We start from the raw sequence: 12,901 nt of genomic DNA, 5'->3' as shown, positions 1-12,901 counted from the left end.
GTTCTCCTTTAATCGGTGGGCATGTTGAAGGCATGAAGGCACGGATCATGCTTCTGCTCTACCAAAGCCTTTGCTTCTTCATTCAGTTGTTCACTTGACCCAATCCCCTCTGCTGAGCACTGGATGCCGCAGGCCAGACTAGGTCATGTTCTACAGGATGAAGGAAGGTGTAAATGAAGGATCATCAGAATTACTGACGTAAGCACAAGAGCCAGGCCTACCAAGATAAATGCAATGTTAGCAATAAGAAGGACAGTAGGAAGACAGAGAAGGAAAAGATGGGCTGTAAGTCAAATGAGCATGGAAGTGGTCATATGTTGACTTAGGCACCAAGGTTTTGACCAGAAGTGGAGGGGCTATAGGTGCCATGTAGCTGGGAAGCCATAGAGGCAGGCTAGAATAAGGCCATGCACAGGTTTAGGTTACAGAGGAAGTTTGTGTGGCTTCCCTCCCTGCAAAGTGTCACCATCGTTGGGCCTGCCTGGATCAGGAGCCTGCCTCTCCACTCCTCACCCTCTAACTTGGATACTGGCCTCACGTGGCCTAGATGTCCAGTTGTCCTCTCACAATCTGGAAAGGGAACATGCTAGTACAGCTGGAAAAGAAAGAACTAAATACAACCAAGGCTGTTCTCATACAGAGACAACAGCACCCAGGGCCAGAGGAGTCACAGCAGGATGCTGTAATCCACTCTTGAGCCGTGGGCTACCACAGGTCCCAATTGATCCTCAGGAGAGAAGTTGAGAATACTTCCTGTCCTCATGTCCTGGTGGCTCTCCCCTTCAATGTCCATATTCATGAGCAGGTAGGATCCTTGCTGTCAAAATGTTTGTAATCATCTAGGAGCTGGTGACTCACACCAATAGTCCTAGCTATGCAGGAGTCTGAGATCTGAGGATCATGGTTCAAAGCCAGATGGGACAGGCAAGTCTTGAGATGTGGAAGCATGGCTCAAGTGGTAGAGTGCCAGCCTTGAGTACAAAAACTAAGGAAGAGTGCAAAGCCCTGAGTTCAAGCCCCAGTACTGGAACAGAGAGATGGGGGGGAAGGAAGAGGGGAGGGATGGGTGAGGGAGAGGGGAGGGGGGGAGAAAAAGGGAGGGAGGGAAAGAAAGAAAAGAAAGGAAGAGAAAGAAAAGGAAAGAAAGAAAAAGAGAGAGAAAGAAAGAAAGAAAGAAAGAAAGAAAGAAAGAAAGAAAGAAAGAAAGAAAGAAAGAAAGAAAGAAAGAAAGAAAGAAAGAAGAAAGAAAGGAAGAAGAAAGAAAGGAAGGGCATTTATGAAGTTAAGAGAGACTAGCGCACAATCATATGCAATCAATAGGAATGATGCATAGCTTCAGAAACTGTCTGTCAGTGGCTCATGCCTATAATCCTAGCTACTCAGGAGGATGAGATCTAAGGATCATGGTTTGAAGTATCTATGAGAGTCTTACCTCCACTAAACTACCAAAAAAAGCCAGAAATGAACTGTGGCTTCAGTGGTAGAGCACTAACCTTGAACAAAGGAATCTCAGGAACAGCAACTAGGCCCTAAGTTCAAGCCCCAGGACTGGTACACACAAAAATAGTGCTACTCTGGTCTTTGAACAATCAGGTTTCATAAATTTAGTTGGTAGAGGAGGGAATGGTATGGTGGGAAGGCATCATAGACAAAGCAAAGGAAAGGTGCATCTCACCTTCCAGAGGCTTGTGTCCCTGGTAATCATGGGTAGCATGTTCATTGGGGTGTCTGCATCTGAGTCTCTCTCCATGGGGATATTAGGGGTTCATACACCCACAAATAACTGCTCCATGTACAAAAACACATTTTCATGCCATTGCTTTCTGCTTGATCTGATGAGAATCTAGTCACTTAAGATCTCCCCTCTTCTCTTGTCTTTACAGAACCATACGATGACCCAACACAGCAGTTAGTTCGAATATGGTCTCTCAAGGAGAAGGACTTTTTGTGGCACAAAAAGGGAACATGTTTTACTCTTTGCACGAAACTTTTCATTGTTAATGTATATTATTCAGAAACATTGTATTGTACCATAAAACTTGTATTATCAAAATTGTTGGATGTTCATGTGTTTGAACTTTTGAGCACCAGATAGACTCCTTGTATATAAAGTGTTGCACATGTATATGTCGTCTGATATTAAAATGGTCTTGTAAAGACAAGTGGACTTGGGCCCTATTCAGGTAGGATTTTAAGAAAAACAAACGAACAAACCAGTAAGCAAAATGGCTTAAGAGAACGTATTTTCAAGGAAGACGGTTAAAGCAAAATTATTACACAATGGAACTATGGTTGGACTTCCTTTTATTTACCTTAAGCCTCAAATTTCTCTTTTGGTATATCAACGGTTAAAATCCAAGACTATTTTTTATGGCTGAAGATTCTTGCAGACCATGAAGAGATGTTCTCACAGAACAGAACCCCACAGCTGGATAAGGCCCATATATATATTTGTAAGCCTTGCAATGTGACAGGTAGCTTCACTATATATGCAATAGTTGTTATGTAGACTGTCAAAGAAAAAATTTTTTTTTCCTGGATACATTTGAAGCTTTGAGTGTTCAAGGTTTTCCTTAATGATTTCACACAACCAAATTCTTGAATCAGTTGAACTAACCTGTATGTTACTGTTATTAATGTTTACTCTGCGGTCTGAACCTGGAGATTACTGGAATTGTTTTCCAAGAGGAAATAAATTCAGTTTACCATTAGGTATGAGTGTATGTGTGTCTTTTCTTTTTCTAGTTACTCTTATCATTAAAAAAAAAAAAAAACAGAAAAAAAATGTAATTGCTGGCACCCTTGGAGATGAAATCTGCTCTTGAGAATACCCCAGGCACAATCTCAATCATATTTAACCTTTCTACACTGGGCCAAGTGCAGTTGGGAGGATATTCATCATGCTGCACAGGCAAAGAGTGAGGCCCAGCGTACTTCCCACTCTCCTAGATGCTAACAGGTCACATTGTACTTGAGGATTCTGACATCACAGATGGATGTGATGGCTGTTTTCTGCATAATTTGCAGCCCAATTCATGTCATGCTGTGCAAATCTGAACTCGAAGTAGATGGCTGCAATTTGAGAGGCAGTTTGGCTTATGTGTACTTAAGAAGCAGCATTGTTCAGAAGACAAAGCACAGAGCGGGGAGTCAGAGGGCTGTTCGTTCTGGTTCTGGCACTGACTCCCAATGGGGTCTTCTCCAAATTGCTTCACCTCCTGGCCTCACTCAGCCAGGAAAGGTAACAGCTCTTGGTCAGTAGCCTTCACACAAGCATAGGGTGGCTATGGAAGATGACTGTCACCACAGTCCATTGTGACATGGTTGGTAAGTAGGAACTCTGATTGTGTGTGGGTGTGCGCATATGTCCGTGTGTATTTAAAGAAGACAAGACTAACAATGTATAAGTTACACCTTGGTACACATGCTTAGTCAAAGTTACTAACTAGAGACCCAATAATACATGGACAGCTTTCACCAAAATCATGCTTCATATAGTTACCTCACTATGAGTCTTTTAATCCCTTTTAAACTCTGAAGATCACAAGCAGATCCTTAAACCAGAGGGTCTGTTCATGATAGCTCAATCACTAACACCACAAGACACAGTAGTCATCCCAATGCTTCAGATTGTAGCCTCCCTGAGGATCCCCTACTGGAGTGCAAGGTCCAATGCCTAGTTGCTGATTTGGTGGGGCTCAAATATATGCCTAACTAAAAAGCTCCCACATGATGTGATACTGCTGTTTGGTGGGCCACACATTGAGAACCACCATTCGGCCACCGTCCCAAGTTATCTGAATGAATTAGGTATGAATAGCCTAGCAATGCATTGGCACAGTACTCTATTTTGTTTCCAATCTTTAAAAAGTTTCATGAATTTTTAAGATCATTCAAAAACATGTACACTCCAATGATTAAAGTATGTATACCTGGCAAAATGTTTTGTAAGTACATGTGTGTGTGTGTGTGTTTAGCTTTTTAATTCTAGGAAAACCTACATCTATACATTTCACAATGGATTGCCAGCATGCTATTTAATTAAAAAGCTCTTTCACAGGCTACATAAATAATGAAGTATGCTGAGAATATACAAGAACATCCATAATTAAAACACTCAGCTATATTTAAAAAAATTAAGATCTCTATTCAGGATTTTGCATTTCAAATGAAATAGCCACACTTAATAATGATTTTTTAAAAGCTTTAAAATTTCTGGTTATTAATGAGTGGGTTGTATTTTTACCAATAGAAAACTGTTCTGCGTTTACGGAAAGCAGGTGGTGGTGTTATCCCAGGGATACATTCCAAGTTGCCATTAACAGAGATATTCCAGACTTGTGGTAAACACCAGGATGTAGGAACTCTCTAACTTCTTAGGAAGACAGAATGGCAGGACTCACTATTTCCAGAGTGCTAACAGGACTGGCCATTAGGCTGCTTTAACCATTCAGCCTCTTCCTAGACAAAGCTGAGAGACCAGCAGGTGGCATTGGCCACAATTTGCTTCATGTAGTTGGTTGATCTTCCCATGCTATGAGGTAGCTCCTTCCTCCTTGTAACCAACCATTCTTTGGATCATAATTGCTGAACAAGGTTCAGAACAGTCATTTCTGCCTTAGGCTGGTTGCCTTATTTATGATTTTATTCTACTTCATTCCCTAAGGATATAAAGCAACTTAAAGATTAACAAAACATTAATAGGAAAGTCATGTAAAGTCAGAGCGGGGAACAATCCACTAACATAGTTGCCCTGCTGATGTTTCTGTTTTGGTTTTGAGTGTATTTTAGCCTTGACTTGGAACTTCCTGGTAATAAAGGAGGGAAAAAAATATGTGTAACCAGAAATGAAGAAATATAACTGTTGCTCTAGAGAAAATGTTTGTCTGTTTCTTAATGCCAAAAGGCCTTATATCTGGGTAGGTGGGCCACCATTTCATACTTTTATGACTTAGTGCTACTACAGTACTCATCTGGAAGAATGCTTCTGCCTCTGAATGGAGGCCAGAGTTGCTGCTAAACACCCTGCAGTTCATAGGACAGAGGCCCCAAACAAAGAATTAATCTAGCCTCAAACATCAATAATAGCAAGGCTAAGAAATACCTCTGAAGGATGGTATAAAGTTCTTTTCAGATTGAAATCTCTAGAACTTAAAAAAAAATCCATTGCCAGAGTGCCACCCAGAGCTTCTAATTTAACTGACCTAGAGTACAAGCTATATATCCAAAGCAACTTATCTCCAAAGTGCCCAGGCATGAGACCCACTGAGCCAAGCTCACTGCCCCAGGGCAATGTATTGAAAGGAATATCCAAGTTGCAGAATAGTATCCTGGGCCTTAGTCACCTTAACATTGCTTTTGATTACCAGTGACACATGATTTTGTTAAACATCATAACCAACAGCAAGTATGGAAAAGGGAGGAAAGGGAAATGACCCAGAAACTTATCACTCTTATACCTGGTCCAGAGATTACAAACTTAGCCTGAGAAATCTGGCCTGGTGGGATCTCTGGCAGCCTGGAGAGTCCTGTCCAATGCACCTGCCCAACTGGAGCCTGCAGGGAGAGCAGACTCCTGGTGCCAGATTGCCCAGGTCTCAGGAGGAGCCAACAGCCCAGGTGGTAACATGCTTGTTCCAATTTCCAAATGTTGGCAACCTATTTCACTTTCTGTAATTCAAACTCTGCTGACCCCCACTGTGTGGACCATATGAGATGCTCTTTCAGGCCAGCCTAACCCTGGGATTGCCAGTTTTGACCTCTGGCACCAATATTAATTTTTTTTTTCTAATTTTCATCCAAACCTTGTTGAGTTGATGCTTTAAAAATTGTAGTATGACTTTTTCCAGATTGGAGTTTAAATTTTCCTTTGTTTTTAATTAACATGCTATGCAGTTTTGAAGTCACCCCGTGGCCTTCATATTTATCTTGCTTAGCCTGAGCTGTCATCTACCAAATTGACATTTTCTATAAAATCTGGACACTGAGATTTTCTTTGTGCCAGTATTGGGGCTTGAGTTTAGGGCCTGGGCACTGTCCCTTGGCTTTTTTGTTCAAGACTGCTACTCTACCACTTGAGCTATAGCTCTACTTCCAGCTTTTTGGTGGTTAATTGGATATAAGTGTCACATACCTTCCTTCCAGGTTGGCTTTGAACTGCAATCCTCAGATCTCAGCCTCCTGAGTAGGTAGGATTATGAGCATGAACCACTGTCACCTGGCAACAATGAGATTTTTAGAAGAATCATTTTAGGGAATGCAGAATAACAACTAACCCACACTTTATATTCGCTCATTCAAGTCAAATCTGCTGTGCTCTATGTTGCTGTTGGAGGCCAGATTCATACGCTTTGGAAATTGTGCAAACAGATGATAGGGTTGAAACTCTACCTTGAAAATTGATCAATGCAAGCAGTGTTTCGGCACAAATGGAAGAGCATAGGACTAATGACCTACAAGAGACTCTGGGGGGCTGAACCATACTTCTTAAAGCAGTTCTGAGACTTTTCCAGAATGGAACAAGGACTCCAATGTACCTTCCAGTCCCACTTCACAGAACAAGGCAACCTTGACTTTGTATCTGCCGTTACTTGGTGGATGCAGCATTGCAGAACCATTGAAAAAGGAAGTTTACTAATCCAGAGCCCATTATAGAACACCTGCAAACATTTCTCCATTTAGCTTCAGCAGGCCATAGCCTCTCACAACCTCCCTTTCTAGGAGGAAGCTCCCACCAAAGGTACTGACAACGAGAGTTCAAGGAAGAAGAATGATTTCAGGTAAAATGGCCCAGCAGGAGTATCTGGCAGAGTCTCAAAGCTCAGGTCTGGTTGGTACCATATTCCTGGGTGAGAGCCTCCTGAGGCTGAAGACTAGCCACTACCATCTCTGCCAGATTCCTCAGTAATGAAGTCAGCTGTAAACTCCTTGGGGAGAAAGGCACAGAGCCCCTTTATTTCCAAGCAGGTGTTACAGCATATTAAAGGTTGAATTCCATCTTACGCTCACATCCTGAACGAGCTGGTTTGCAGGCAAGCTCAGTTCTTTCTGCAAAGAGAGAAACTTGGCAGTGGTGGAGGCTGAGTACTTAAATGGCAATCAACTTCTGGCTCATATCAATTAATTCCTTCATGGACTTCTGCCTAAGTATAGCATCTTGAATTCCCAGCTGCAGAGACCATAAAAAACAACCAAACTACACACACCACCATCTTGGGGAAGGTACATCTACAAAATCATGGGGTAATGGGCAAGCTACTTTCAGGCAACCATGGATGATGATTTAGATTCTCTCTGGTTTATCTGTAGAATACAGGACTGGGAATATGCCCATTTCTCTGCATGGAAAATTCTTCAAGAAAACTTCTAAGTGAAATCTTCCTGAAGGGTTTCATCTCCTTTTGGCCTTAAAATATTCAGATCTAAAGTGACTTTGGGATGATGAAAAAGAATGGAGCCTATATAATTTGTGGAGGGGAAGGGCAAAAACAAACCCTTTAAATAGGGATATGGGTAGACCCATTGCAACAATGAGATGTACAAGTCGTTATGTCGAAAAACGAACTTTACAACTTTGGCCAGAGAGGGGGAGGGGAAGGGGTAGATGGGAAGGGATGGGAAGGGGAAACAAAGGAGGAGGCAACAATGCTTGATAAGAAATGTACTCATTATCTTGCCCATGTCATTGTAACCCCTCTGTACGGTATTTTCACAATAAAAAAAAATTTAAAAAAAAGAATGGAGCCTAGAAAATGAAGAACTTTTTCACTCTGAAATCACCTCAGGAATTGTCGCTGTCTCAAGAAACAGAGGTCTTCTGTCACCAAAACCTCTCCAGCTTTCTGTTACACAAACAAGGGCTGTAGACAGGTGGGAGGTGCAAATACTTGGTGCCCTGTGAGACCTGGAAAGTCCTTGGTTCATTGGGCAGTGTACACTGTGCAATGCAGATCACACCTTTACATGAAATGTGTATTTTCATAAGTCTAACTCAGGTAAGTTCTCCTGAACTAATGATCTAATGGCACCATGAGGTAACCAGTGAAGATCAAGGTCACCTGGCAGGGGCTAAGTCTACTTTCCTTCCCTGCAGATGAAACATTTCTGGCTTCTTTCTCTTCCTGCCTTCCTCTTGAGTCAGAAAGAATTTCGCTTCCATCTTTAGGAGGCAGGACCTTTGGTTTTCTTAAAGACCACAATCTGTTCAGGTAGGAGCCATTCTCTTCATTGTGGAAAGTTCTAGTGGGAAGTCCTACAGTTGTAATCCTGCGTTCTTGAACCCTTTAATGTGGGCAGAGACCTCTTTCTCTAGCTCCTTTCATGTCTTCCTGTCTTCCAATGTGAACTGGCTTTCCTTTCTTGAAAACCATCTTTGGCTTGATCTTGAAACCTCCTCACAAGAAGTTGTTTTGTTTGCATTCATTTCCTTCCAAGTTTCTCAACATTGTGTTCTAGCCTACATTCTCCATTTCCTGGTGTCTGACTCACCTGTCGACTAGCTTCCATCCATCATCAATAACCTTTCACTGAAAATGTGCTCTCCAAAGTCACCTGTGAAACACCTTACCACCCTCCAAACGTCATTCCTTGTTCCTGGCCTATAGATTTAGACATTCAGTCACTGGCTTCCATGTTTTTAAGTGTAACATTTCCTGTTGATTCCTTCCCTTGCCAATTACAGGGCTCTAGGGAGACCCTTTTCATTTCTTTGCCTCTCATCTCCCTCTAATCTGTCTAGTGGCCATATGGCCACCATGTTTATCTTTTTTTTATTGTGAAAAAACTGTACAGAGGGGTTACAATTACATGGACAAGATAACGAGTACATTTCCTATCAAGCATTGTAGCCTCCTCCTTTGTTTTCCATGTTTATCTTTATAAAAATACTTCTTTCTCATTATTTTCTCATTCAATAAATACCCATGAGTCTCAGAGAAATGTGGTAGAAAGGACATGGCTCATGCTAACAGATTCCTTTTCCACCTCTTTCTAGCTTTGGCTACACCAAATTGCTTTGTTTTACTAAGATGCCTTTTCCAGTCTTTAGTTTGAATATAAATATCATATAAGATAATTTATGCCAGTCACCAGTAGCTCATGCCTATAATCCTAGCTACTCAGGAGGCTGAGATATGAGGATCACAGTTCAAAGCCAAGACAGGGAGAAAAGTACCCATGAAACTCATATCTCCAATTAACTACTCAAAACACCTGAAGTGGAGCTGTGGCTCAAAGTGGTAGAGCAGTAACCTTGAGCAAAAGAACTCAGAGATGGTGCCTAGGCCCTGAGTGAGTTCAAGCCCATGACCAACAACAACAACAAAAGAAAATACTATAGAAATTTTCCCATGTTGTTATCAATGATTTGAAATAGTTTAACCTGATACTTATGTCAAGTACTATTATCTCTCTTTAACTCAGCATCCTCTTATGTTAATTCTGGAACACTGTCTTTTCTTCTGCTGATTCCCCCAAGCTTCTTCTAATTGCATTAAAAATCCTACTTCTTACCCTCCCTCCTACATGTCTAGGAGAGAGTGGAGTAATAGTCGTTTGTCTTCCACAAGAATCAAGTATTCCTTTGGCTGTTCAGAGTATCTAGTCCTTCCCTGCTCTGCCTACCTCATGGAGCTTCAAGTTACTTCAATTGGCCCAGCCATTTTCCTTTATATATCTAGTTTATTCCTGTGTTCATCATTCTCTCTTCTCTACTCCCACTCTCTGTGTTCTTCATTCTTTCTTATCTCCTATCTCAGTCCTGCTCAGTCTCCAGGCCCCAGATCAAGTCTGTCTTCCTCTGTAAAACCCACTCTACTCCATCCTGTTACCTTCTTTCTCTGAGTGTCTGTTGTTGTTAAAAACTAATTTAGCACTCCTAATATCCTTGAAAACTGTCAATTTCCCAAAGAGTCTGTTTTTCTCTTTTTCCAGTTCATTGTTCATTCAGTGTTTTCACCTCATCGAAGTTTAATAAGGTTCATGGCAATGAATTCATAGCTTCACTATTGGTACATTGTAGCTCACCATACATGAACTATTGGCCTCTGCTGTCCCTAATACAAAGGTTAAGGAGTTGCTTGTCCATCCTTCACCAGGTACAAAGGAACAAGGTCTTTGCCCTCCAGAATCTTCCATTACAGATACTTCTTGACTTCCAATGGGTTTGTACCATGAAAACCTATCAAAAGATGAACATATGCTGAGAGTTGTTTACTTTCTTGATTACAGAACTGTGACTGAGAGCTACTGCCCAGCATTGTGAGAGAAAATCAGGAAGGCATCATGTTAGAAGCCCAGGAGGTCAAAAATTCAAAGTCAGGATTCTACTGATTGTATATCACTTTCAAACCATTGTAATGTTGAAAAATCACTAAGCTAAAAACATTAAATCAGTGGGGAAGGGAGGGATGGTAGGGGAAAAACAAAGGAGGAGGTAACAACTCTCGAAAGGAAATGTACTCATTACCTTACTCATGTAACTGTAACCCCTCTGTATATATACAAAAAACAAACATTAGATCAAAGACCATCTGGACAGTTCCCTTAGCCTTTCTCCATGGTCAACAGTTGCCACTGACCTCATGAACCAGACAAGTATGGACATCCAGGACCCCGGTCAGCATAGACTCAATTTATAGCCCCCCACCAAACTGTAATTGCACTTCTAAAATGTGCCCTTCTTGGATCTGTTTGACAATACTGTATCAGTTGATGTATTTCACTATCCCAAATCCTGAAATCAGGTACTGAGCTACTCCTGAAAATCAGCAGTGCTGTGTAGGATAGAAAGTCACTGTGAGATGTGGTCCACACCAGATTGAGTGGTGTTTCTCCATCATGAACAGAGCCTTTCACTAGAAACAACCATGTTCCCCATATTCCAAAAGAAGGTTGAAGCAGCATTCAGAACTGAATCTGAAGAGGTGCTGATACATATGTAAATCCAAGCTTGCAGCCCCTTCCTTTCTCAAAGCAACAAAGATGGTGACTGTGATTATAGATAATAAGAGCTTTCCTTCTGATGAAATGAGCATATACTGAACCAAGCATACAATATATTCCCATGACGAATATATTTACACTCAACTCAGAACATGGAGAGAAAAGAAAATGTCAATAGTTGACAGCTTCTTGGCCTATGGGGTGTAATCCAGAAACATAATAAATTCATTTACGCTTGGTGTTGAATAAATGCATGTTAGGCCTGTGCATTTTGGGGGCCTTTCCCTCGACACATTGTTTGAATACAATGTCACGTTTCTCTGGGTTGCAGAGTCCTGGTGCTGCTGTCAGGAGAGACAGGGACCATGCTAATCCTCTGGGTCAAACCTGGGGTAATTTTCCCTAATGAGTAGAGACAGAAACAAGAAAAGGGAAATGCTTTATTGCCAAATACTAGTGAATAACTATCTCACACTGGGAAACACACCTCAATCACATTGTTCACTGAGAGGTTGCAAAGTCTGAAAGAAGATGTATTTCCACAGATCTTAATCATTCTGAGAAAGGGATAAGCAGAGTCAAGGGGAAATAAACCACAGAAGAGGACACCTCTGTTTAGAAGCTGGAAAGTCTTCCTTTCTCCCTATTAATATATTTCTCATCCCAGCCAAATTAGATGCCAAGATATTTTCCTTATCATTGGCAGATCTCACAAGATACCAGACATTTTAGACTTTTGCGTGTGAAAGCAGGACATATTGGTTAAGACTGAAAATAGCATGTTGCTGGTAGAGTTCAAATATATAAGAAATACTACACCCTACTGCTTGTGTAAATGCCAGAGTTCCATTGAGTTGAGACAGATGGTAGCAGGCAAAGATGCAATCTTATAATCACAAGCTAAAATATGTCAAAAATATGTTAGCAAGCAAAATACAGCAGATTACTAGCTTCTCATGTCATGACAGCTTGCAAAACATGTTAGGATGTGAAGCTCCAGCTCTGTAAATAAAGGAGCAGTAAACAGAGCTGCAGCAAGTGGTGTGAGACTGCATGTACGAACACTCGTCTCTGCCATTTGGAGAATGGGGTGACTCACATGGCCAACAAGAAGCCCTAGACAGATAGCGGAAATCTCCAGAATCACATGTGGGCATCCATCTTCCTTCCCCAAGTAATGAGTTTCTCTGTGATATCTAAAAGCTGTTTAACTAAATTACAGAAGGCATTCAAACTTCCCAGAGAGAATTGTGAGGATTCCATGGAGAATCGTCTTGCCATTTAGCTCACAGAAAGAAGAGGGTGAGTTATTTTGTAACAAAAAGATGTACACAAGGCTCTCTCTCCTTGTCAAATCTCAGCCCAAGGAAGTTTCTTTGACTACATGCCTAGTTTCTTATTGTCTTGGCTAGCTTTTTTAAAAAAAAATCAGGATTAGGGGGAGGTGAAGGCAACATTGGTCATGGTTGAGGAAATACTTCTATTGAATGTGTGCTATAAATGGAGTCATAATTCGTTGTTCTCCAACTGGACCTCTCAGCAAAGATCATTTTTACGATTCCATGTCCAGTGGACATTCTAACCTGACCTTGTCTGCCTTCTACACGGAGGAATGCAGGGGCCAGAAGAAGGTAATGATAAGTGGGGTTTCCACTCTTGATCCACCATAATGCCATTGGCAACCTCGGTCCCACCATACCACAGGCTGCCTCTCCTCACATGGTATCAGACACAAAAGCCAGCTCCACTTTCCAGTTCCCATCTGGAACCTGTGGGAGAAGAGTCAAGGTACCAGGAATGCAGCATTGCAGAAATATTTGATCTGCTGCCTGGACCAGAGGGAACAAGGGTCTGCTTACATAATTTTTAAAAAAATTTATGATCAAGGTGATGTACAGAGGGGTTACAGTTACATAAGTAAGGTAGTGATTACATTTCTTTTTTTTTTTGTGATTACATT

The 12,901-nt window shown here is 41.4% G+C and overlaps 1 protein-coding gene across 1 annotated transcript in view; it reads left to right on the top strand.

Moving 5' to 3' along the window:
• Positions 1-2,713, top strand: part of Znf521 (zinc finger protein 521) — a 288,604-nt gene extending 285,891 nt beyond the window's left edge. The window contains exon 8 of the mRNA XM_042675234.1: positions 1,884-2,713. Coding sequence (XP_042531168.1) covers positions 1,884-1,913 — 30 coding nt within the window. The 3' untranslated portion in view covers positions 1,914-2,713. The remainder of the gene's footprint in view (positions 1-1,883) is intronic.
• The last annotated feature ends 10,188 nt before the right edge of the window (positions 2,714-12,901 follow it).

This window comes from Dipodomys spectabilis, unplaced genomic scaffold (assembly GCF_019054845.1).
Source record: "Dipodomys spectabilis isolate Male_0828 unplaced genomic scaffold, ASM1905484v1 ptg000024l, whole genome shotgun sequence".
NCBI lineage: Eukaryota > Metazoa > Chordata > Mammalia > Rodentia > Heteromyidae > Dipodomys > Dipodomys spectabilis.
Note: the sequence above shows the minus strand (reverse complement) of the source record. Positions and strands in the feature narration are given on the sequence as shown.